The sequence below is a fragment of the Oncorhynchus mykiss genome, chromosome 2 (assembly GCF_057628025.1).
Source record: "Oncorhynchus mykiss isolate SJ-2025 chromosome 2, ASM5762802v1, whole genome shotgun sequence".
Lineage (NCBI taxonomy): Eukaryota > Metazoa > Chordata > Actinopteri > Salmoniformes > Salmonidae > Oncorhynchus > Oncorhynchus mykiss.
The window spans coordinates 90,783,721-90,807,853 of record NC_143023.1 but is presented as its reverse complement, the minus strand read 5'-3'; the positions used below and the strand labels follow the sequence as shown (position 1 = coordinate 90,807,853).

The following is a 24,133-nucleotide window of genomic DNA, read 5'->3' as shown; positions in this document are numbered from 1 at the left end:
CTCAGGCCTGGAGGGAAGCTAAAGTAATTCCGCTACCCAGGAGTGGTAAAGCGGCCTTTACTGGTAGACAACTGGGACCTCGCTTAATACTTTGTAGCGCCACCTTTTGCTGCGATTACAGCTGTAAGTCGCTTGGGGTATGTCTCTATCAGTTTTGCACATCGAGAGACTGAAATTTTTTCCCATTCCTCCTTGCAAAACAGCTCGAGCTCAGTGAGGTTGGATGGAGAGCATTTGTGAACAGCAGTTTTCAGTTCTTTCCACAGATTCTCGATTGGATTCTGACCAGAGCACCTTCTTCCACATGTTTGGTGTGTCTCCCAGGTGGCTTGTGGCAAACGTTAAACGACACTTTTTATGGATATCTTTAAGAAATGGCTTTCTTCTTGCCACTCTTCCATAAAGGCCAGATTTGTGCAATATACTGATTGTTGTCCTATGGACAGAGTCTCCCACCTCAGCTGTAGATCTCTGCAGTTCATCCAGAGTGATCATGGGCCTCTTGGCTGCATCTCTGATCAGTCTTCTCCTTGTATGAGCTGAAAGTTTAGAGGGACGGCCAGGTCTTGGTAGATTTTCAGTGGTCTGATACTCCTTCCATTTCAATATTATCGCTTGCACAGTGCTCCTTGGGATGTTTAAAGCTTGGGAAATCTTTTTGTATCCAAATCCGGCTTTAAACTTCTTCACAACAGTATCTCGGACCTGCCTGGTGTGTTCCTTGTTCTTCATGATGCTCTCTGCGCTTTTAACGGACCTCTGAGACTATCACAGTGCAGGTGCATTTATACGGAGACTTGATTACACACAGGTGGATTATATTTATCATCATTAGTCATTTAGGTCAACATTGGATCATTCAGAGATCCTCACTGAACTTCTGGAGAGAGTTTGCTGCACTGAAAGTAAAGGGGCTGAATAATTTTGCACGCCCAATTTTTCAGTTTTTGATTTGTTAAAAAATTTCGAAATATCCAATAAATGTCGTTCCACTTCATGATTGTGTCCCACTTGTTGTTGATTCTTCACAAAAAAATACAGTTTTATATCTTTATGTTTGAAGCCTGAAATGTGGCAAAAGGTCGCAAAGTTCAAGGGGGCCGAATACTTTCGCAAGGCACTGTATGTAGGCTACGTGTACCTTTAAAGAAAATGGAAGTAGTTCTGTCCTTGAGCTGTTCTTGACTATTGATGTTCTGTATTATGTCATTCTGTATTATATTTCATGTATTGTGTGAACCCCAGGAAGAGAAGCAGCTGCTATTGCAACAGCTAATGGGGATCCTAATAAAATACCAAAATACCAAATACCAAATCTCCCTGCTAATGCACAGTTATTTCCATGCTAACAGACTAATCATGAATCTACAACCATCAACATACTGTTGTCTAATGTGCCTCCTGGTGTCTATCGTCAGGTGTTTACATTTATTGTATTTTTAAATGTTTTGTCATTGTTATGACATTTGATTACAAAATACCTAGTCTGATATTGACATGGATGCGACGAATCACAAATCTACAGCCATCAACATCCTGTTGTCCTGCACATCTACACTGCATTCAGAAAGTATTCAGACCCCTTGAATTTTTCCACATTTTAAGTCACAGCCTTATTCTAAAATGTTTTTTTTTAACTCTACAATCTACACACTATATCCCATAATGAAAAAGCGAAAACAGGTTTTTAGAAATGTTTGCATATGTATTTAAAAAAAAGAGATACCTTATTTACATAAGTATTCAGACCCTTTGCTATGAGCCTCGAAATTGACCTCAGGTGCATCCTGTTCCCATTGATCATCCTTGAGTCCACCTGCGGTAAATTAAATTGATTGGACATGATTTGGAAATCCACACACCTGTCTATATAAGGTCCCATGATTGACAGTGCATGTCAGAGAAAAAAACAAGCCCAGAGGTCAAAGGAATTGTCCGTAGAGCTCTGAGACAGGATTGTGTCGAGGCACAGATCTGGGGAAGGGTATCAAAAAAGGTCCGTAAGTACACATTCTCCCTAATTTTGATCTTGTCTCATCGCTGCAAATCCCCAACAGGCTCGGGAGGCAAAGGTCGAGTCATGAGTGCTCCGAAACATGACCCGCCAAGCCACGCTTCTTAACACTTAACCCAGATGCCAGCCGCACAAATGTGTCAAAGGAAACACCTTTCAACTGACGACCGTGGTCAGCCTGCAGGCGCCTGGCCCGCCCCAAGGAGTCGCTACAGCGCCATGAGCCAAGTAAAGCTCCCTGTCCAAACCCTCCCCTAACCCGGATGATGCTGGGCCAATTGTGCACCGCCCTATGAGACTCCCGATCATTTCCACCTAAAGGACTCTCAGACCATGAGAAACAAGAATCTCTGATCTGATGAAACCAACATTGAACTCTTTGGCATGAATGCTAAGCATCCCATCTGGAGGAAACCTGGCACTATCCCTACGGTGAAGCGCGGTGGTGGAAGCATCATGCTGTGGGAATGTTTTTCAGTGGCAGGGACTGGGAGACTAGTCAGAATCGAGGGAAAGATGAACAGAGGAGAGAGATCCTTGATGAAAAAAGAGAGATCCTTGATGAAAACCTGCTCCAGAGCGCTCAGGACATCAGACTGGGGCGAAGGTTCACCATCCAACAGGACAACAACCCTAAGCACACAGCCAAGGCAACACAGGAGTGGCTTCAGGACAAGTTTCTGAATGTCCTTGAGTGGTCCAGCCAGAGCCCAGACTTGAACACAATCAAACATATCTGGAGAGACATGAAAATGGCTGTGCAGCCTTGCTCCCCATCCATCCTGATAGAGCTTGAGAGGATCTGCAGAGAAGAATGGGAGAAACTCCCCAAATACAGGTGTGCCAAGCTTGTAGCTTCTACCCAAGACTCAAGGCTGTAATCGCTGCCAAAGGTGCTTCACGGTGTACTGAGTAAAGGGTCTGAATACTTGTGATATTTAATTTTATAAATATATTTATATATTTGAAAAATGTCCCAAAAATATTTTTGCTTTGTCATTATGGGGCATTGTGAGTAGATTGATGAAGAAAAAAAAACAATTTAATACATTTCAGTATAACGCTATAACGTAATGAAATGTTGAAATAGTCAAGGGGTCCGAATACATCCCAAATGCACTGTAATGTGCTTCTATTGTCAGAATAAATACCAAGCAACTGGGGCTGCTGGCTGGGCATTGTACGATCACATCTGTTACACCTATTAAAATCAATCAATATTCCCTATGAACATCCATCAACATTCACTATAAACATCTATCAACATGTTTTAGGGTGAACGTTTTAGGTTGAATGTTTTAGGGTGTGTTGTGAATTGTACAACAAAAAAAAAACACATAAAACCTGTCTTGTCAATGTGTAAAAGATGTATTGGGTGGAATTACTGTCCAGACTTGTCTTCGCTAAACTACCAATGTTTTCAATCAAATAGTTTGGGTGAAGCAGTGAACACACAGCACACATGCAATGAATTGCAAACTATTTAAGGTAATTAATCTTACCTAAGCCCTAAAATCGTCAATGTCAAGTATATTTGTAAGGGCCTCCCTTGAGGACTAGGTGTAGTTTCTAATTACTTTTAAGGCTTATATAAGAGGCAGTGACTCATACCTGATGGGGGCTAAAATATTTGAAGTGCTCTGTGACAAGTTGCAGCTGAGGATACATATTGAATTTTTAAAGTCTTACAGTCAGAAGTGTAAGCATGTAAACAACAGAAACTTAGTGAAAGAAAAGACAGTTTGATTTAGAGTCCTGGGTTTCTTGGATGTGAGTAATTTCAGACAGTTGGTTAGCTTTTTAGCACTCACTATTGGATATAGACACAGTACATACAGAGTTGCAGTGGGGGATATACGCAGGGATATTAAGATGTACAGTATACCCCCAAAAATGTCATTGGGCATTGCAAATACTCATACTCATATTCTTAATCTCCACTGATGCGTATACAAGTAGTATAGCGGAAGTATACCCCGTATCAATTATGTAATTCAATAGAGAAATAATGTACAAAGTAGCCTACACAATCGCAAAGCACGATGAACTATATTCACATGCACCAGGCACACATAGCTAGTTTCACCGGAATATCAGACAACAAGAGCCTGCAGCTCTCAACTGGTTGTGGCATGGAGCAGCTCACAGAATTAAACGACATCGGTAGCGGTAGGGTAGGAAAGACGTTTCAATTATGATATCTACCAGTAAACGCTAACTAAGGCAACAATGGGTATGCAAACCAGGTATTCAAAAATGTTGGTCTGAAGTATTCGTTAAATCTTTGCCATGCGCAATTCAGTCGTCATACACTGTAAAATAATATATATAGTTTCAACGAATTATTATTAAGTAACTGGTTCCACAGCCTTGTTTTGATCACTTAACTTTTCGGTCCAAGTATTACCATTGTTGGCACAAATTTAGCTCCAACTTGAGAAAACGTAGGCAAAATATTCAGTCAATTTAAAATGATTTGTTTGCTCAATCTGTCTCATATGCTCATTCAACTAGAAATTATAATTTGTGAATTTTACCTACAAAAGGCTGTGGAATTAGTTAAACACACAATGCTTTTAACATATAATGTTTTCAACGTACATATTTGACACACGTTAACGTACAGGATTACATTGTGCATGTTCATTTACACACTTAACTATTATGCATCATGTCTTCACCTGGGATTTGAACTTCAAACCTCCAGCTACACCACCATGTCTGTGTCAATCATCAGTTAATCTGACTATTCTCTCATCATTGATTTGATTTACACTACCTATTTCAGCTATTTTCGTTGTTTAGTTATGGTTGTCTAATGTTGGTGGGGCATATTACTCTGTTTAAATTGTACTCCTTAATCACAATGCTAAATAAAATAATCATGTTGAACATGAATTACTTTATAAATGAACATGCACAATGTAATCATGTAAATTGAAAATGTTGTTATTAATAGCACTGTGTGCTACTTCTGTGTGCTACTTCTGCAGCCTTTTTTTTAGGTAAGATGCTCAGATAATAATTTGAGTTAAATGAACATATGAGACAATTTGAGCAAACATAATTTTAAGTCGACAGATTTTTCTGCCTATGTTTTCTCAAGTTGGAGCTAAATTTAGGACATTTTTTTTAGGCAACACTAGGACCAAAAAGTCGAGTAAACAAAAAAAAAGCCTGTGGAACCAGTTACTTAATAATAATTGTTTGTTTTTTTACATTGGGTGCTGTTTGAGTGAACATTTCTAAAGGCTTTACCCCAAAATCTTCCCAATTAATTATTGACTGCAAAGTCTGATATCATGATGATTCGTATCAATCCGGAGGGCATTTGTTTAGCAAATTCTGCCATCCCATGTAGCCAAGGTGGAAAAATCTGCCTTTCTGGCCCTGAGAAAAGGCAGTTAACCCCAACAACAACTGCTCCCCGGGCACCGATTATGTTGTTTAAAGAAGCCCTTATGTTGATTAAAGAAGCCCTTATGTTGATTAAAGAAGCCCCCCCACCGCTCTGATTCAGAGGGGTTGTATTAATTAATTAACACACATTTCAGTTGGCTGCATTCAGTTATGCAAATGACTAGGCACCCTCTTTCCTGACATTGTAAAGTTCAGAAACATCGCAAGCCAAACAATATTTTGCTAGGTGCACAATTTAATGAAAGTGCACCCAACTATTTTATTTTACTAGGCAAGTCAGTTAAGAACAAATTCTTATTTACAATGATGGCCTACCCCAGCCAAACTCACGCTGGGCCAATTGGGCCCAGCCAAACCCACGCTGGGCCACGCCAGCCAAGCCCACACTGAGCCACGCTGGAGCAATTGTGCGCCGCCCTATGGGACTCCCAATCACACCAAGTTGTGATACAGCCTGGAATCAAACCAGGGTCTGTAGTGATGCCTCTAGCACTGAGATGAAGTGCCTTAGACTGCTGCACAACTCAGGAGCCTCAGTTTGAGACAGTTGACAATTTCATGCATGGAGAGAAGTAACATATTCTAACAAGTCATAAGTCAAATCATTATACCTGGATGCTGGATGTAAGGTGCTATCGACACTTAGTACAATTGATTTAGTGTACAGAGTGGTATGTACATGAGTTCAGACAGTGTGTTAGCAATATATCACTTACTCCCGACAAAAAAATACAATTTTATTTAGTCTTGATTTATATTGCTATGTGATATTAGTTCAGGAAGTTTTTTGTATATCACTTGTTGGTTCTAGACCGCAAACATACCTCTCTCATGCGTAACTTCCACACCTCATCAGAGTCCATTAGCAGGGAGCCAGTGGCATTTTGAAGCTGCTGGGACATTGCACTGGGGGCAGGGCACTGCCACTTAGGCAGAGCAAGTATGGCCAGAGTGGGGGTGATGAAGCTAAAGGTACCCCCCTGGAGGATTGGCAACCTGTGGAAAGAAAGAGGCAACCAGTAGCATGCATGGGTTATGGAATGGTCTGGTTCACCTACCAGTGGTCTGCCTGGTAGCAAATACGTTTTAAGATTAAAAGAGTACAACTACCCTGGGCTTTTTAGATGAGTTTAGTTAACCTTTGACCTAAAGGTGTAGATGCAGATTGTCAAAGAAGCTCAAGTTAACTCGATCACGACATACCCAATATTATCCCAATGTCGTCTCAATGGCCACGGAATGATTCCTGATATCTGGAGCCAAGAAATTATGTTTAGTAACGATAAGCTTAATTGAAATGGGTAGGTGGTTGGGTCGCTAGTAAGGTAGCTGGTTGGGTCGCTAGTAAGGTAGCTGGTTGGGTAGCTACTGTAGGTGCCTATTTGCCTGATTTCTTCCACTGGATGCATCCCTGGTCCAGTAGTTTTAGCCCTATACAACCAACCCATTTTGGTCTTACAACAGTTGAGATACACTGAGTGCAAAAAACATTAAGGACACCTGCTCTTTCCATGAAAGACTGACCAGGTGAATCCAGGTGAAAGCTTTGATCCCTTATTGATGTCACTTGTTAAATCTACTTCAATCAGTGTAGATGAAGGGGAGGAGACAGGTTAAAGAAGGATTTTTAAGCCTTTAGACAATAGAGACATGGATTGTGTATGTGTGTCATTCAAAGGGTGAATGGGCCAGACAAATATTGAAGTGCTTTTAGTAAGTTCCAGGCGCACTGGTTTGTATCAAGAACTGCAACGCCATACTAAGAAGGTGTTCCTAATGTTTAGTCTACTCAGTGCATATTCAGTGTCATTACTGTATACTACTACAGGGTACACGTATTAGTTCAAACCAGCTTGAATAAATAAGGTTGCAATTAGGTTATGTTTATGATACATAACTGCTGGGCTGTGATAGACTCATCTGGGTGATTGTCGAGTCTTATAGTGATATAATACCATACTGACCAATCCTGCACCTGGGCTCTTCAGCTCTAACTCATGGAAACTCAACATATGGCTTTGGACAGGAATCATTCTTAAACTGTGGTAGGCCCAGGCCCTAAACCTGTCTTCACTATACTGTACATTATGGCATTAAGCTGTCGGGAACTTTACTTTACATAGAACTGGAGACAGATATTTCCAAAAGGATTACCTAGATGGAAATAAACTCAGCCAAAAAACAACGTCCCTTTTTCAGGACCCTGTCTTTCAAAGATAATTCGTAAAAATCCAAATAACTTCACAGATCTTCATTGAAAAGGGTTTAAACACTGTTTCCCATGCTTGTTCAATGAACCATAAACAATTAATGAACATGCACCTGTGGAACAGTCGTGAAGGTCACAGTTATGGTCAGAGTTATGAAAACTTAGGATATTAAAGAGGCCTTTCTACTGACTCTGAAAAACACCAAAAGAAAGATGCCCAGGTTCCCTGCTCATCTGTGTGAAAGGGCAATAAATTGCAATGTCTGTACTGTGAGACGCCTAAGACAGCGCTACGGGGAGACAGAATGGACAGCTGATTGTCCTTGCACGGGCAAACCATGTGCAACAACACCTGCACAGGATCGGTACATCCAAACACCACACCTGCAGGACAGGTACAGGATGGCAACAGCAACTGACAGATTTACACCAGGAACGCACAATCCCTCTATCAGTGTTCAGACTGTCCGCAAAAGGCTGAGAGAGGCTGGACTGAGGGCTTGTAGGCCTGTTGTAATGCAGGTCCTTTCCAGACATCATCGGCAACAACGTCGCCTAAGGGCACCAACCCACCGTCGCTGGACCAGACAGGACTGGCAAAAAGTGCTCTTCAATGACAAGATGCGGTTTTGTCTCACCCGGGTGATGGTCGGAGTCGCGTAGATCGTCGAAGGAATGAGCGTTACACCGAGGCCTGTACAGTAATCTGGAGCAGGATCGATTTGGAGGTGGAGGGTCCGTCATGGTCTGGGGTGGTGTGTCACAGCATCATCGGACTGAGCTTGTTGTCATTGCAGACAATCTCAATGCTGTGCGTTACAGGGAAGACATCCTCCTCCCTCATGTGGTACCCTTGCTGCAGGCTCATCCTGACATGACCCTCCAGCCCGCCAATGCCACCAGCCATACTGCTCGTTCTGTGCGTGATTTCCTGCAAGACAGGAATGTCAATGCTCTGCCATGGCCAGCGAAGTGCCCAGATCTCAATCCCATTGAGCACGTCTGGGATCTGTTGGATCGGAGGGTGAGGGCTAGGGCCATTCCCCCAAGAAATGTGTGGGAACGTGCAGGTGCCTTGGTGGAAGAGTAGGGGTAACATCTCACAGCAAGAACTGGTCAATATGGTGCAGTCCATGAGGAGGAGATACACTGCAGTACTTAATGCAGCTGGTGGCTACACCAGATACTGACTGTTACTTTTGATTTTGACCCCCCCCCCCCCCCTTTGTTCAGGGACACATTATTCCATTCCTGACAGTTACATGTCTGTGGAACTTGTTCAGTTTATGTCTCAGTTGTTGAATCTTGTTATGTTCATACAAATATTTACACATGTTCAGTTCGCTGAACATTAACGCAGTTGACAGTGAGAGGACGTTTCTTTTTTTGCTAAGTTTAGAGAAGGATTTATGTTAAGTTCAGATCGTTGTTTGGGTTCAGATCTCTGTTTCGGTTCAGATCTCTGTTTGGTTTCAGATGTGTGCACGATTGCGTGTCTACTCAAGCATGCATGCACACAGCCTTGTCTGTGTGTTCTTCTAAGCCTCTGTGGGTTTAAAGTAGGCTCCTACATGTGTTTGCATTTATACATCCTTGTGTCTATACACTGAGGCCTATACACTGAATGTACAAAACATTGAGAACACCTTCCTAATATTGAGTTGAACGCCCTCACCCCCCCCCCCCCCCCTTTTTGCCCTCATAACAGCCTCAATTCCTCGGGGCATGGACTCTACAAGGTGTCGAAAGCATTCCACAGGGATGCTGGCCCATGTTGACTCCAATGCTTCCCACTGTTTCAAGTTGGCTGGATGTCCTTTGGGTGGTGGACCATTCTTGATACACACGGGAAACTGTTGAGCGTTAAAAAGCCAGCAGGGTTGCAGTTCTTGACACAAACCGGTACGCCTGGCTTCTACTACCATACACATTTCAAAAACACTTGAATATTTGTCTTGCCAATTCACCCTCTGAATGGCACACATACGCCATCCTTGTCTCAATTGTCTCAATGCTTAACAATCCTTCTTTAATCCGTCCCCTCCTCTTCATCTACATTGATTGAAGTGGATTAAACAAGTGACATCAATATGAGATCAAAGCTTTCTCCTGGATTCACCTGGTCAGTCTAAGTCATGGAATGAGCAGGTGTTCTTTTTACAGTTTTTTTTGATTGCTTACACACTAAAATTAAAAGTAGTACACTATTATCAAAACCTTACACTCAAGAATCAAAACATCAGCCCATATTTGCACAACTATAAGCACATTGTCAACCTCACACTTGTTGCAAAACTATACACACAGTGATTTGCAAAACACTAAACACACTTAACATACATTACACACAAAAATCTATCATGAAGTCACGTCCTTGCAATACCAAAGCACTGACTGTCAAATTACCACACCGTCCAACCAATTGGTTCAACACAGTCATCAGGTGTGCAAACACTCGTTTGATTAATTGTAGACACACCAATCAGGTGTATAAGCACTATAAAAAGCAGCAGGTGAGTTCATCGGTCTTCAAGCACAATGGAAAGAGTCAGAGAAAGAGTAAGACGAGGAGGAGGAGGAGGAGGAGGAGGAGGAGGAGGACGACGACGAGGAGAACGAGGAGGAGGAGAACGAGGAGGACGAGGAGGAGAATGAGGAGGAAGAGGAAGAGGAAGACAAGAAGGTGCTCATAGAGGACCGAATCTGACAAATGAGATCCGCGCAACACTGGTTGACCACGTTTTCAACCACGGCCTGACGCTGAGGGAGCCAAATCTAAGCCGATATACAGTGGCAAGTGTGATGAGAACATTTCGACTGGAAAATAGGTATTGTAAAAATATCATCATATCAAAAACATCTGCGCGGTTTCAGTAACTGCTTACAGTACTGTATTCTATGCACTATCAGCACTTCTGTTACCTTTTCCTGTGAAATTACTGTACTATTGTACACTGTTTTTTTCTACATAGGATTGAGGGTCAGGGACGACAAGGGGGAAGGTCTCCTATGTTCACAGAACAGCAAGAGAGGGAGATAGTAAACATGGTTTTGGCCAACAATGCTATAACACTCAAGCAGCGCCAAGCTAACATTGTCAATAACCACGCCATTTTCAGCGATATCCATCAGGTCTCAACATCAACACTGGCACGCATCCTAAAAAAAAACATATTCAAATGAAGCAAATTTATTGAGTGCTTTTCGAGCACAATTCCGAAAGGGTGAAACGACTGCGGCATGATTATGCAGTGGTTTGTATTCACTTTAGCAGTGTGATCTTGCATACTGTCTCACAATCTTTTACTGTACTGTAATATGTATACTAGATCTACACCGAACTACACAATTTTGCCTGACACTGTTTTTCAGAGAGTTTTACGAATGGATGGAGAGGAGATCCAGCATGAGTTAATTTACGTAGATGACGCTGGGTTCAACCTGACGAGTACACGAATGAGGGGAAGAAACATCATTGGCCACAGGGCTATAGTCAATGTCCCAGGGCAACGTGCAGCCATTACCCAGAATGGGGTCCTCCACCACCATGCCCATATAGGCCCTTACAACACAGCACTCATACTTACATTCTTGGACCAATTGCACAACATAACAGCAGCAAATCAAATCAATCATATGCAATACATTGTTGTCTGGGACAATGTGTCTTTCCACCGCTCTGCTCTGGTTCAGAACTGGTTTCAGCAACATCCACATTTCACAGTCCTATATCTTCCACCATACTCTCCATTCCTCAACCCTATAGAATATTTTTTCTCGGCATGGCGGTGGAAGGTATATGATCTCCGTTCCAGGCTGAGGTACCCCTCATCCAAGCCATGGAGGAGGGCTGTGACCAGATGGAGGTAGCAGCAATGCAAGGATGGATTCGTCATTCAAGACATTTCTTTCCAAGGTGTCTTGCTAATGACAACATTGCCTGCGATGTTGATGAAATTCTCTGGCCAGATCCAGCTAGGCGAAGAGACAATGTCTAGTTATTTTTTATTTTATTTTTTTGAACTTACAATATGTAAAGTGACGTTTGGTTACAGTACTATGAATCTTCATCATCAACATTTTGGGCGTGTTGAGAAATAAATTAGTTTCTTCAGTCTACAACAGTCTTGTGTAGTGTTTGGTGAATTTACATTATATTTGTACTTTGTTGATAGTAGCCTACTCTAATCATAGGGAAGTAGAAGTGCTAAAAGTGTTTTAGGTTTATCACAGCAGAGTGTAACTCGTGTAAACAGAGTATAGTAATGTGAAACGTGTGTGTTTCATATGGTAACAAAGTGTGGTTTTTAAAAAGAAGTGTATAGTTTTTACAAGAGTGTTTAATTTTGCAAAGGATCTGTAGTGTTTAGCTAATTGGGTGTGTGGTTGTGCTAATTGTGTGTAGTGTTTTGAAAACACGGGCCCTGTTTTGAAAATCGTGCTTAAGCAATCAAAAAAAACTGTAAATCATTTGTATTTATCCTTTATTTAACTCTGCAAGTTATCACAGGTTAGGGTTTCTACATGGAGTGTACTACCTGTGGTTGGCACTGGAGAGCACCCGTGGGTTTCCTCTAGTATCCAGGTGACCCTGATTGGGCTTATTGGGATCACCTGCTTGATGACTATTTAGGTTCCTCTGTGGACTGGGCCAGCTGCTCAAGTCTCGTTCAGTGTTCCCTTGCGTTGTTGTTTTGATATGAAGCCCTTAAGTAAATATTCTGGATTTACTCTGCCTGCTGTGAATCTGTGCCTGGGTCAAAGTTCATACTAGCACTAATGTCAAACAAGTCAGTTAAGAACAAACTTTTATTTTCAATGACGGCCTACCCTGGCCAAACCCGGACGATGCTGGGCCAATTGTGCACTACCCTATGCGACTCCCAATCACAGCAGGATGTGATTCAGCCTGGATTTGAACCAGGGACTGTAGTGATGCCACTTACACTGAAATGCAGTGCCTTAGACCACTGCGTCACACCGGAGTCCGAGTGGTGCAGCGGTTTTGTACAATCAGTGTATATATAAGTCGGAAGTTTACGTACACCTTAGCCAAAAACATTTAAACTCAGTTTTCACAATTCCTGACATTTAATCCTAGTAAAAATTCCCTGCTATAGGTCAGTTAGGATCACCAATTTATTTTAAAACTGTGAAATGTTGGAATAAAAGTAAAGAGAATGATTGATTTATTTCAGCTTTTATTTCTTTCATCACGTTCCCAGTGGGTCAGAAGTTTACATACACTCAATTAGTATTTGGTAGCATTGCCTTTAAATTGTTTATCTTGGGTCAAACGTTTCGGATAACCTTCCAGAAGCTTTCCACAATGAGTTAGGTGAATTTTTGGCCCATTCCTCCTGACAGAGCTGGTGTAACTGAGTCATGTTTGTAGGCCTCCTTGCTCGCACACGCTTTTTCAGTTCTGCCCACAAGTTTTCTATAGGATTGAGGTCAGTGCTTTGTGATGGCCACTCCAATACCTTGACTTTGTTGTCCTTAAGCCATTTTGCCACAACTTTGGAAGTATGCTTGGGGTCATTGTCCATTTGGAAGACCCATTTGCGACCAAGCTTTAACTTCCTGACGGATGTCTTGAGATGTTGCTTCAATATATCCACATAATTTTCCTGCCTCGTGATGTCAGCTATTTTGTGAAGTGCACCAGTCCCTCCTGCAGCAAAGCACCCTCACAACATGATGCTGCCACCCTCGTGCTTCACGGTTGGGATGGTGTTCTTCGGCTTGCAAGCCTCCCCCTTTTTCCTCCAAACAGAACAATGGTCATTATAGCCAAATACCTTTATTTTGTTTCCTCAGACCAGAGGACATTTCTCCAAAAAGTACGATCTTTGTCCCAATGTGCAGTTGCAAACTGTAGTCTGGCTTTTTATGACGGTTTTGGAGCAGTGGCTTCTTCCTTGCTGAGTGGCCTTTCAGGTTATGTCGATATAGGACTCGTTTTACTGTGGATAAAGATACTTTGGTATAGTAGATGTCCTAACCGACTTGCCATAACTATAGTTTGTTAACAAGAAATGTGTGGAGTTGTTGGGGTCATTAAAACTCATTTTTCAACCTAAGTGTATATAAACTTCTGACTTCAACTGTATGTGTGTGCCCTTATGTGAAAGGTAAGCTATTAAGGAAATGCCAAGAGGACTAACTACCTGGTTCCGATAGTGGTCTGGAGCAATGTGCACACACCCGACACAAAGAATATGGTGGAGATGAGTAGGCTCTTGGCGGCGTTGTTGTTTCCAATACAGAGAGGCTCGGCCAGGATCAGAGGCACTGCAATTATGCCACCGAATGCCAGGATATAATGCTGTTGACAGAAGCAGAAGAAAGACCGAAAGGCATACGCATGAAATGTCATGGTCCGAGTCACAGTATATTGTAAACAGATAACCCGTAACAACAGAACAACCCCTGAAAGACACATTGACATACCTGTCATGTCTTGACATCACACACAAATACAAATGTCAGAACACACTGTTCTAATACTATTATGATTAGGCTACATTCACCTTTACTATTTTCCCCATTCTTTTTCAGTCCAAACGTTTAAAGGGATAGTGAATAAGCCCTTTTTCTAGCTAACCAAAGTCAGAGTAACTCATGGATAACATTTATATGTTTATGGTACGTGAAGACTTCCAGCTGTTGCGCTCAAGCTAGTTAGCGATGGCTCACAAAACTACCTCCAAATTCCTTCAATCTGCCCTCAATCAGAGACATAAAAATGGTATCCATATGTTCATCTGACTCTGGGTAAGTAGAAAAAGGGCTTCATTGCCTAAATCTATCACTATCCCTTTAAAGCTCTTCACAGGTTTTGGTTTAGCCTAGATCTCCCTTGGCCCAGGCCAAAACCACATTTCGCACATAACTTCCGCATAATGCGTTAATTGAAGTTGGATAACACCAACATTGGCCCAGGTCTTAGCTGGCCCTCCTCTTTTCAGTGATAGCCTTAATCACCCTAAACATCCGCCTGACCTTACAAACACATTGTTGAAATCAGTAGTGTGAAAACATATTTGCTGAATGACTACAGGATATGCATTTAATTGTCCCCTCAGCTCCTCTGTTACTTTCTTTGAAATGTTAGCCCTGGGCTTTAAGCATGTAGGTGTGCCAATGCTTGTGTTATACTAGCATAACACAAGCATGGCAAAACATTTTAGTGGCCTCCCTCTTGACGGTGTAGAGATTTTTTTTAATGTTTTACAGTTAATTTCCTGCAATTCTACTCATTTTGCCATGGGGTAGAAAGCAAAAATGTGCTGTTTTGCAGGTAATTTCCTGCAATTCTGCACCTTTTGTAATGACTTATGCCATGTTAATATAATATGAGTGAGAATGACTAACAAAATCAATGGGGGCCCCCTGGAGGTTAGGGCCCTGCATGCCCAGTTGGTATTCGGCCATGGTTAATACAAGTTTAGATAGCTGGCTAGACTAACTACCAATCTAAAAATTGGCAAAACTGCTGATGCACAACCAAATTTTGAATTTGCACCTGGTGTATTATTACTGCCAAGAGACCCCAACTGGGGCCCTAAGTGACCGATTATGTCGCTTATGCCTGGAACTGGATAGTCCAGTGTTGACACAGTGCAGTGGGAAAATACCCTATTAGTCGATAATGACATTTGGTTTAAAGGGATAGGTCAGGATTTTGGCAATGAAGCTACATTAACAGCAACAACAAAAATGTTAGCACAAAATAAGTTGTTAAATTACTAATAGGCCTACAATTAATATAACTACCGCTACTATTAATAATATAAGTTACTACATACATACAGTGGCGTCCAAACTTATTGACACCCTTGATAAAGATGAACAAAAAGTATGTATAAAATAAGTCATTCAAATACTGAGCTATATTGTATGCTAAAAATACATATTATTTTATACTAATATAATTGCTCAGAGAGTCATATTTCTTTTATCAAAAAGGTAGGGTTCAAAATTATTGTCACCCCTGTTTTCAATACCCATCAATGTCTAACCTTGCGAGGATAACGACACTGATACTTTTTCTAAAATGTTTTATGAGTTGGAGAACACATTGGAAGGGATCTTAGATCATTCCTCCATACAGAATCCTTCCAGATCCTTGATATCGTTTGTCTGCGCTTATGGACTGTCCTCTTCAATTCAATGGGTTTTAAGCCCGAAAACTGAGATGGACATTGAAAAATTATAATTTTGTTGTCAATTAATCATTTCTTTGTGGATTTTGATGTGTGTTTGGTGTTATTGTCTTGCTGGATGATACTGTTCACTTACTGTCAAGTTTCAACCTCCTGGCTGAGGCAACCAGGTTTTTGATTAAAATGTCCTGGTACTGGATAAAGTTCATGATGCGGTTGACCTTAATAAGGGCCTGAGGACTAGTGGAAGCAAAATAGCCCCATAACATCAAATATCCACCACCATATTTTACAGTAGGTACTGGGTAATTTTTTGCTCATGCATTCTCATTTCGATGCCAAACCCGCCCCTGGTGTGCGTAGCCAAAGAGCTCTATTTTCATGCTGTCCAACAAATGTAAAAACCTGGACTTCACTAATGACATTGGCACTTAGATTGGAACCGGTGCTTTGGTCAGATGACATGAAATTAGAGCTTTTTGGCTCTTTTGGAGCTTCTCCCATGTCCTGTTGTAAGGTGAACTTTCGCCCCAGGCTGAGAGGTCCTGAGTGCTCTGGAGTAGGTTTTTATCAAGGACTTTTCTCCGTTCATCTTTGCCTTGATCCTGACTAGTCTCCTAATCCCTGCCGATGACATCAGTCTGGCTACTCTACCATAAAGGCCTGATTGGGGGTTGTCCTTCCTTGTCCCATCTCCACAGTGAAACTCTAGAGCTCTGTCAGAGTGACCATCGGGTTCTTGGTCACCTCCCTGACCAAGGCCCTTCTCCCCCGATTGCTCAGTTTGGCTGGGCGGCCAGCTCTAGGAAGAGTCTTGGTGTTTCCAAACTTCTTTCATTTAAGAATGATGGAGGCCACTGCGTTCTTAGGGACTTTCAATGCTGCAGAAATGTTTTGCTACCCTTCCCCAGATCTGTGCTTCAACACAATCCTTTCTCTGAGCTCTAAGGACAATTCCTTCAACCTCATGACTTGGTTTTTGCTCTGACATGCCTTGTCAACTGTGGGACCTTATATAACTTGTCAACTTGGGGATTCGATCTTTTGGTTACTGGCCCAACGCTCTAACCACTACACTAGGCTACCTAGACAGGTGTGTGCCTTTCTAAATCATGTCCAATCAGTTGAATTTACCACAGCTGGACTCCAATTAAGTTGTAGAAACATCTCAAGGATGATCAATGGAAATAGGATGCACCTGAGCTAAATTTTGAGTCTCATAGCAAAGGGTCTGAATACTTATGTAAATAAGGTATCTGTTTTTTATTTTTAATAAATTAGAAAAAAAATCTAAAATCCTGTTCTCACTTGGTCATTATGGGATATTGTGTGTAGATTGCTGAGGATTAATGTAAGGTAACAAAATGTGATAAAGTCATGGGGTCTGATTACTTTCCGAGGGCACTGTATACTATATATCCTGACCTTATGCTGAGCCTTTGAGCTTATGCATCCTTGATGTCTGCTCAGGTCTTCCAGAAAGTGCTGGTCGATGCTATACACCAGAACTTCATGTTAAAGGGTCTGTCCAACCTCCTCATTATGGGAAATGTAACCCTATCAGTCCCGAGACCCAAGCAAAAATCTGCTTTTCATTTATCGAGTAATATTTATATTTAGCCTCACAATTAAGTATTTCACCATTTTATTTTCAGGACAACCAGGGCTACAGGTAGAACACAGAACAATTTGATACAAACATTAGCATTAATGAGTGGTATTGTCAATTTAACTAATGAGTGGTAATGTCAATTTAACTAATAGCAAAAACCTGATAAGACAATGATTTTATATGAATGCTGTCAGTCTGGGATGGGCGACTTTTGTAGGCCTGCAAACCAATGTTTTTTTGTGGGGGGGGCTCAGTCGGTCTAAACTTATTGTTCAGAGTTAAAATAATAGAATACACAAGGTGCAATTTCGAAATGTGTTCGTGCATCAGCAGTCACTCAATAGGCCCATGTCAGCTAAATTATTTTAGATAGAGGCCAGCTATCTGAAATTGTAGTAAGCATAACCGAATTACCGACTGGGGTGGACCCATTGATCATCAGTTGTCATATTAAAAACCGTAAACATTTGCCTCCACCCCCTTTGGCAAAATGTGTAGAATTGAAGGAAATAGTGGCCCCACCCAATAAAACGTTTCCCCTCCCGGCTGGAAGTACAGAAATGGTTTGCTCTGTGGGAAATTCATATCCAGTGACAACTGTGTGAAGTTTGGAGTTTTTGACAGCAACTATGTGAGCTTATTACAGTATCATAGACACAATGTCCTGGGATTTCCTATGATCTTCTGTGTAGAAGAACCCCTTACTGTAACGATTCTCTTCTTGTGAAGTAGAGGCGGACCAAAGCGCAGCGTGGTGGTTGTTCATTGTAATTTATTGACGACACTATACATGAACAAACTAACGAAAAAACAAGAAACGTGAGAACTCAAAACAGCCCTGTCTGGTGCAAACACAAAAACAGGAACAATCACCCACAAACACACAGTGAAACCCAGGCTACCTAAATATGGTTCCCAATCAGAGACAATGACGAACACCTGCCTCTGATTGAGAACCATATCAGGCCGAACATAGAACTAGACAAACTAGACATGAAACATAGAATGCCCACTCAGATCACACCCTGACCAACCACAACATAGAAATATACAAAGTAAACTATGGTCAGGGTGTGACAGTACCCCCCCCCCCAAGGTGCGGACTCCGGCCGCAAAACCTGAACCTATAGGGGAGGGTCTGGGTGGGCATCTGTCCGCGGAGGCGGCTCTGGCGCTGGACGTGGACCCCACTCCATAATAGTCTTTGTCCACCTCCTTAGCGTCCCTAGATAGGTGACCCTCCTAAGAGACAGCTCGGGACAGAGGGACAGCTGCTCGGGACAGAGGGACAGCTGCTCGGGACAGAGGGACAGCTGCTCGGGACAGAGGGACAGCTGCTCGGGACAGAGGAACAGCTGCTCCGGGCGGAGGGGCTCTAGCGGCCCCTGGCTGACTGGCGGCACTGGCGGCCCCTGGCTGACTGGCGGCCCCTGGCTGACTGGCGGCACTGGCGGCCCCTGGTTGACTGGCGGCGCTGGCGCTGGGCTGACTGGCGGCACTGGCGGCCCCTGGCTGACTGGCGGCACTGGCGGCCCCTGGCTGACTGGCGGCACTGGCGGCCCCTGGCTGACTGGCGGCACTGGCGGCCCCTGGCTGACGGGCGGCACTGGCGGCCCCTGGCAGACGGGCGGCATTGGCGGCTCCTGGCAGACGGGCGGCACTGGCGGCGCTGGGCAGACGGGCGGCACTGGCGGCGCTGGGCAGACGGGCGGCACTGGCGGCGCTGGGCAGACGGGCGGCACTGGCGGCGCTGGGCAGACGGGCGGCGCTGGCGGCGCTGGGCAGACGGGCGGCGCTGGCGGCGCTGGGCAGACGGGCGGCGCTGGCGGCGTTGGGCAGACGGGAAGCTCCGATGGCGCCGGGGAGACGGGAAGCTCCGGCAGAGGCGCCGGGCAGACGGGAAGCTCCGGCAGAGGCGCCGGACAGGCGGGAGGCTCCGGCAGAGGCGCCGGACAGGCGGGAGGCTCCGGCAGAGGCGCCGGACAGGCGGGAGGCTCCGGCAGAGGCGCCGGACAGGCGGGAGGCTCCGGCAGAGGCGCCGGACAGGCGGGAGGCTCCGGCAGAGGCGCCGGACACGCGGGAGGCTCCGGCAGCGGCGCCGGACAGGCGGGAGACTCCGGCAGAGGCGCCGGACAGACGGGAGACTCCGGCAGAGGCGCCGGACAGACGGGAGACTCCGGCAGCGCTGGAGAGGAGGAAGGCTCTGGTAGCGCCGGAGAGGCGGGAGACTCCGGCAGCGCTGGAGAGGAGGAAGGCTCTGGACGGATGGGCCGGAGAGACAGCCTGGTACGGGGAGCTGCCACCGGAGGGCTGGGGTGTGGAGGTGGTGACGGATAGACCGGGCCGTGCAGGCGCACTGGAGCTCTTGAGCACCGAGCCTGCCCAACCTTACCCGGTTGAATGGTCCCGGTCGCCCTGCCAGTGCGGCGAGGTGGAATAGCCCGCACTGGGCTATGCAGGCGAACCGGGGACACCGTGCGCAAGGCTGGTGCCATGTAAGCCGGCCCAAGGAGACGCACTGGAGACCAGATGCGTAGAGCCGGCTTCATGGCACTTGGCTCGATGCCCACTCTAGCCCGGCCGATACGCGGAGCTGGAATGTACCGCACCGGGCTGTGCACCCGCACTGGGGACACCGTGCGCTCCACAGCATAACACGGTGCCTGCCCGGTCTCTCTAGCCCACCGGTAACCACAGGAAGTTGGCTCAGGTCTCCTACCTGGCGTAGCCATACTCCCTGTTAGCCCCCCCCCAGGAAATTTTTGGGGCTGACTCCCGGGCTTCCATCCACGACGCCGCGCTGCCTCCTCATACCAGCGCCTCTCCGCTTTCGCCGCCTCCCGTTCTTCCTTGGGGCGGCGATACTCTCCTGGCTGAGCCCAAGGTCCTTTACCGTCTAATTCGTCCTCCCATGTCCATACCTCCTCGCGCTGCTCCTGCTGCTGCTTTTTCCTTTGCCCATTACCACACCGCTTGGTCCTGTTGTGGTGGGTGATTCTGTAACGATTCTCTTCTTGTGAAGTAGAGGCGGACCAAAGCGCAGCGTGGTGGTTGTTCATTGTAATTTATTGACGACACTATACATGAACAAACTAACGAAAAAACAAGAAACGTGAGAACTCAAAACAGCCCTGTCTGGTGCAAACACAAAAACAGGAACAATCACCCACAAACACACAGTGAAACCCAGGCTACCTAAATATGGTTCCCAATCAGAGACAATGACGAACACCTGCCTCTGATTGAGAACCATATCAGGCCGAACATAGAACTAGACAAACTAGACATGAAACATAGAATGCCCACTCAGATCACACCCTGACCAACCACAACATAGAAATATACAAAGTAAACTATGGTCAGGGTGTGACACTTACAGTATCATAGACACAATGTCCTGGGATTTCCTATGATCTTCTGTGTAGAAGAACCCCTTACAGTATCATAGACACAATGTCCTGGGATTTCCTATGATCTTCTGTGTAGAAGAACCCCTTAGAGTATCATAGACACAATGTCCTGGGATTTCCTATGATCTTCTGTGTAGAAGAACCCCTTACAGTATCATAGACACAATGTCCTGGGATTTGCTATGATCTTCTGTGTAGAAGAACCCCTTACAGTATCATAGACACAATGTCCTGGGATTTCCTATGTTGTTCTGTTGAAGAACCCCTTACAGTATCATAGACACAATGTCCTGGGATTTCCTATGATCTTCTGTGTAGAAGAACCCCTTACAGTATCATAGACACAATGTCCTGGGATTTCCTATGATCTTCTGTGTAGAAGAACCCCTTACAGTATCATAGACACAATGTCCTGGGATTTCCTATGATCTTCTGTGTAGAAGAACCCCTTACAGTATCATAGACACAATGTCCTGGGATTTCCTATGATGTTCTGTGTAGAAGAACCCCTTACAGTATCATAGACACAATGTCCTGGGATTTCCTATGATCTTCTGTGTAGAAGAACCCCTTACAGTATCATAGACACAATGTCCTGGGATTTCCTATGATCTTCTGTGTAGAAGAACCCCTTACAGTATCATAGACACAATGTCCTGGGATTTCCTGAGATCTTCTGTGTAGAAGAACCTCTTACAGTATCATAGACACAATGTCCTGGGATTTCCTATGTTGTTCTGTTGAAGAACCCCTTACAGTATCATAGACACAATGTCCTGGGATTTCCTATGATCTTCTGTGTAGAAGAACCTCGTACAGTATCATAGACACAATGTCCTGGGATTTCCTATGATCTTCTGTGTAGAAGAACCCCTTACAGTATCATAGACACAATGTCCTGGGATTTCCTATGATCTTCTGTGTAGAAGAACCCCTTACAGTATCATAGACACAATGTCCTGGGATTTCCTATGATCTTCTGTGTCGAAGAACCCCTTAGAGTATCATAGACACAATGTCCTGGGATTTCCTATGATCTTCTGTGTAGAAGAACCCCTTACAGTATCATAGACACAATGTTCTGGGATTTCCTATGATCTTCTGTGTAGAAGAACCCCTTACAGTATCATAGACACAATGTCCTGGGATTTCCTATGTTGTTCTGTTGAAGAACCCCTTACAGTATCATAGACACAATGTCCTGGGATTTCCTATGATCTTCTGTGTAGAAGAACCCCTTACAGTATCATAGACACAATGTCCTGGGATTTCCTATGATCTTCTGTGTAGAAGAACCCCTTACAATATCATAGACACAATGTCCTGGGATTTCCTATGATCTTCTGTGTAGAAGAACCCCTTACAGTATCATAGACACAATGTCCTGGGATTTCCTATGTTGTTCTGTTGAAGAACCCCTTACAGTATCATAGACACAATGTCCTGGGATTTCCTATGATCTTCTGTGTAGAAGAACCTCTTACAGTATCATAGACACAATGTCCTGGGATTTCCTATGATCTTCTGTGTAGAAGAACCCCTTACAGTATCATAGACACAATGTCCTGGGATTTCCTATGATCTTCTGTGTAGAAGAACCCCTTACAGTATCATAGACACAATGTCCTGGGATTTCCTATGATCTTCTGTGTCGAAGAACCCCTTAGAGTATCATAGACACAATGTCCTGGGATTTCCTATGATCTTCTGTGTAGAAGAACCCCTTACAGTATCATAGACACAATGTTCTGGGATTTCCTATGATCTTCTGTGTAGAAGAACCCCTTACAGTATCATAGACACAATGTCCTGGGATTTCCTATGTTGTTCTGTTGAAGAACCCCTTACAGTATCATAGACACAATGTCCTGGGATTTCCTATGATCTTCTGTGTAGAAGAACCCCTTACAGTATCATAGACACAATGTCCTGGGATTTCCTATGATCTTCTGTGTAGAAGAACCCCTTACAATATCATAGACACAATGTCCTGGGATTTCCTATGATCTTCTGTGTAGAAGAACCCCTTACAGTATCATAGACACAATGTCCTGGGATTTCCTATGATCTTCTGTGTAGAAGAACCCCTTACAATATCATAGACACAATGTCCTGGGATTTCCTATGATCCTCTGTGTAGAAGAACCCCTTAGAGTATCATAGACACAATGTCCTGGGATTTCCTATGATCTTCTGTGTAGAAGAACCCCTTACAGTATCATAGACACAATGTCCTGGGATTTCCTATGATCTTCTGTGTAGAAGAACCCATTACAGTATCATAGACACAATGTCCTGAGATTTCCTATGATCTTCTGTGTAGAAGAACCCCTTACAGTATCATAGACACAATGTCCTGGGATTTCCTATGATCTTCTGTGTAGAAGAACCTCTTACAGTATCATAGACACAATGTCCTGGGATTTCCTATGATCTTCTGTGTAGAAGAACCCCTTACAGTATCATAGACACAATGTCCTGGGATTTCCTATGATCTTCTGTGTAGAAGAACCCCTTACAGTATCATAGACACAATGTCCTGGGATTTCCTATGATCTTCTGTGTAGAAGAACCCCTTACAGTATCATAGACACAATGTCCTGGGATTTCCTATGTTGTTCTGTTGAAGAACCCCTTACAGTATCATAGACACAATGTCCTGGGATTTCCTATGATCTTCTGTGTAGAAGAACCCCTTACAGTATCATAGACACAATGTCCTGGGATTTCCTATGATCTTCTGTGTAGAAGAACCTCTTACAGTATTATAGACACAATGTCCTGGGATTTCCTATGATCTTCTGTGTAGAAGAACCCCTTACAGTATCATAGACACAATGTCCTGGGATTTCCTATGATCTTCTGTGTAGAAGAACCCCTTACAGTATCATAGACACAATGTCCTGGGATTTCCTATGATCTTCTGTGTAGAAGAACCTCTTACAGTATCATAGACACAATGTCCTGGGATTTCCTATGTTGTTCTGTTGAAGAACCCCTTACAGTATCATAGACACAATGTCCTGGGATTTCCTATGATCTTCTGTGTAGAAGAACCTCTTACAGTATCATAGACACAATGTCCTGGGATTTCCTATGATCTTCTGTGTAGAAGAACCCCTTACAGTATCATAGACACAATGTCCTGGGATTTCCTATGATCTTCTGTGTAGAAGAACCCCTTACAGTATCATAGACACAATGTTCTGGGATTTCCTATGATCTTCTGTGTAGAAGAACCCCTTACAGTATCATAGACACAATGTCCTGGGATTTCCTATGTTGTTCTGTTGAAGAACC

At 43.8% G+C, this 24,133-nt stretch overlaps 1 protein-coding gene across 1 annotated transcript in view; it reads right to left on the bottom strand.

The window, feature by feature from the left end:
* Positions 1-24,133, bottom strand: part of si:dkey-106n21.1 (solute carrier family 23 member 2) — an 81,984-nt gene that overhangs the window by 45,299 nt on the left and 12,552 nt on the right. Inside the window, exons 4-5 of the mRNA XM_021576696.3 lie at positions 13,814-13,971; positions 6,259-6,430 (exon numbers count right to left, since the gene is read on the bottom strand). Coding sequence (XP_021432371.1) covers positions 6,259-6,430; positions 13,814-13,971 — 330 coding nt within the window. The remainder of the gene's footprint in view (positions 1-6,258; positions 6,431-13,813; positions 13,972-24,133) is intronic.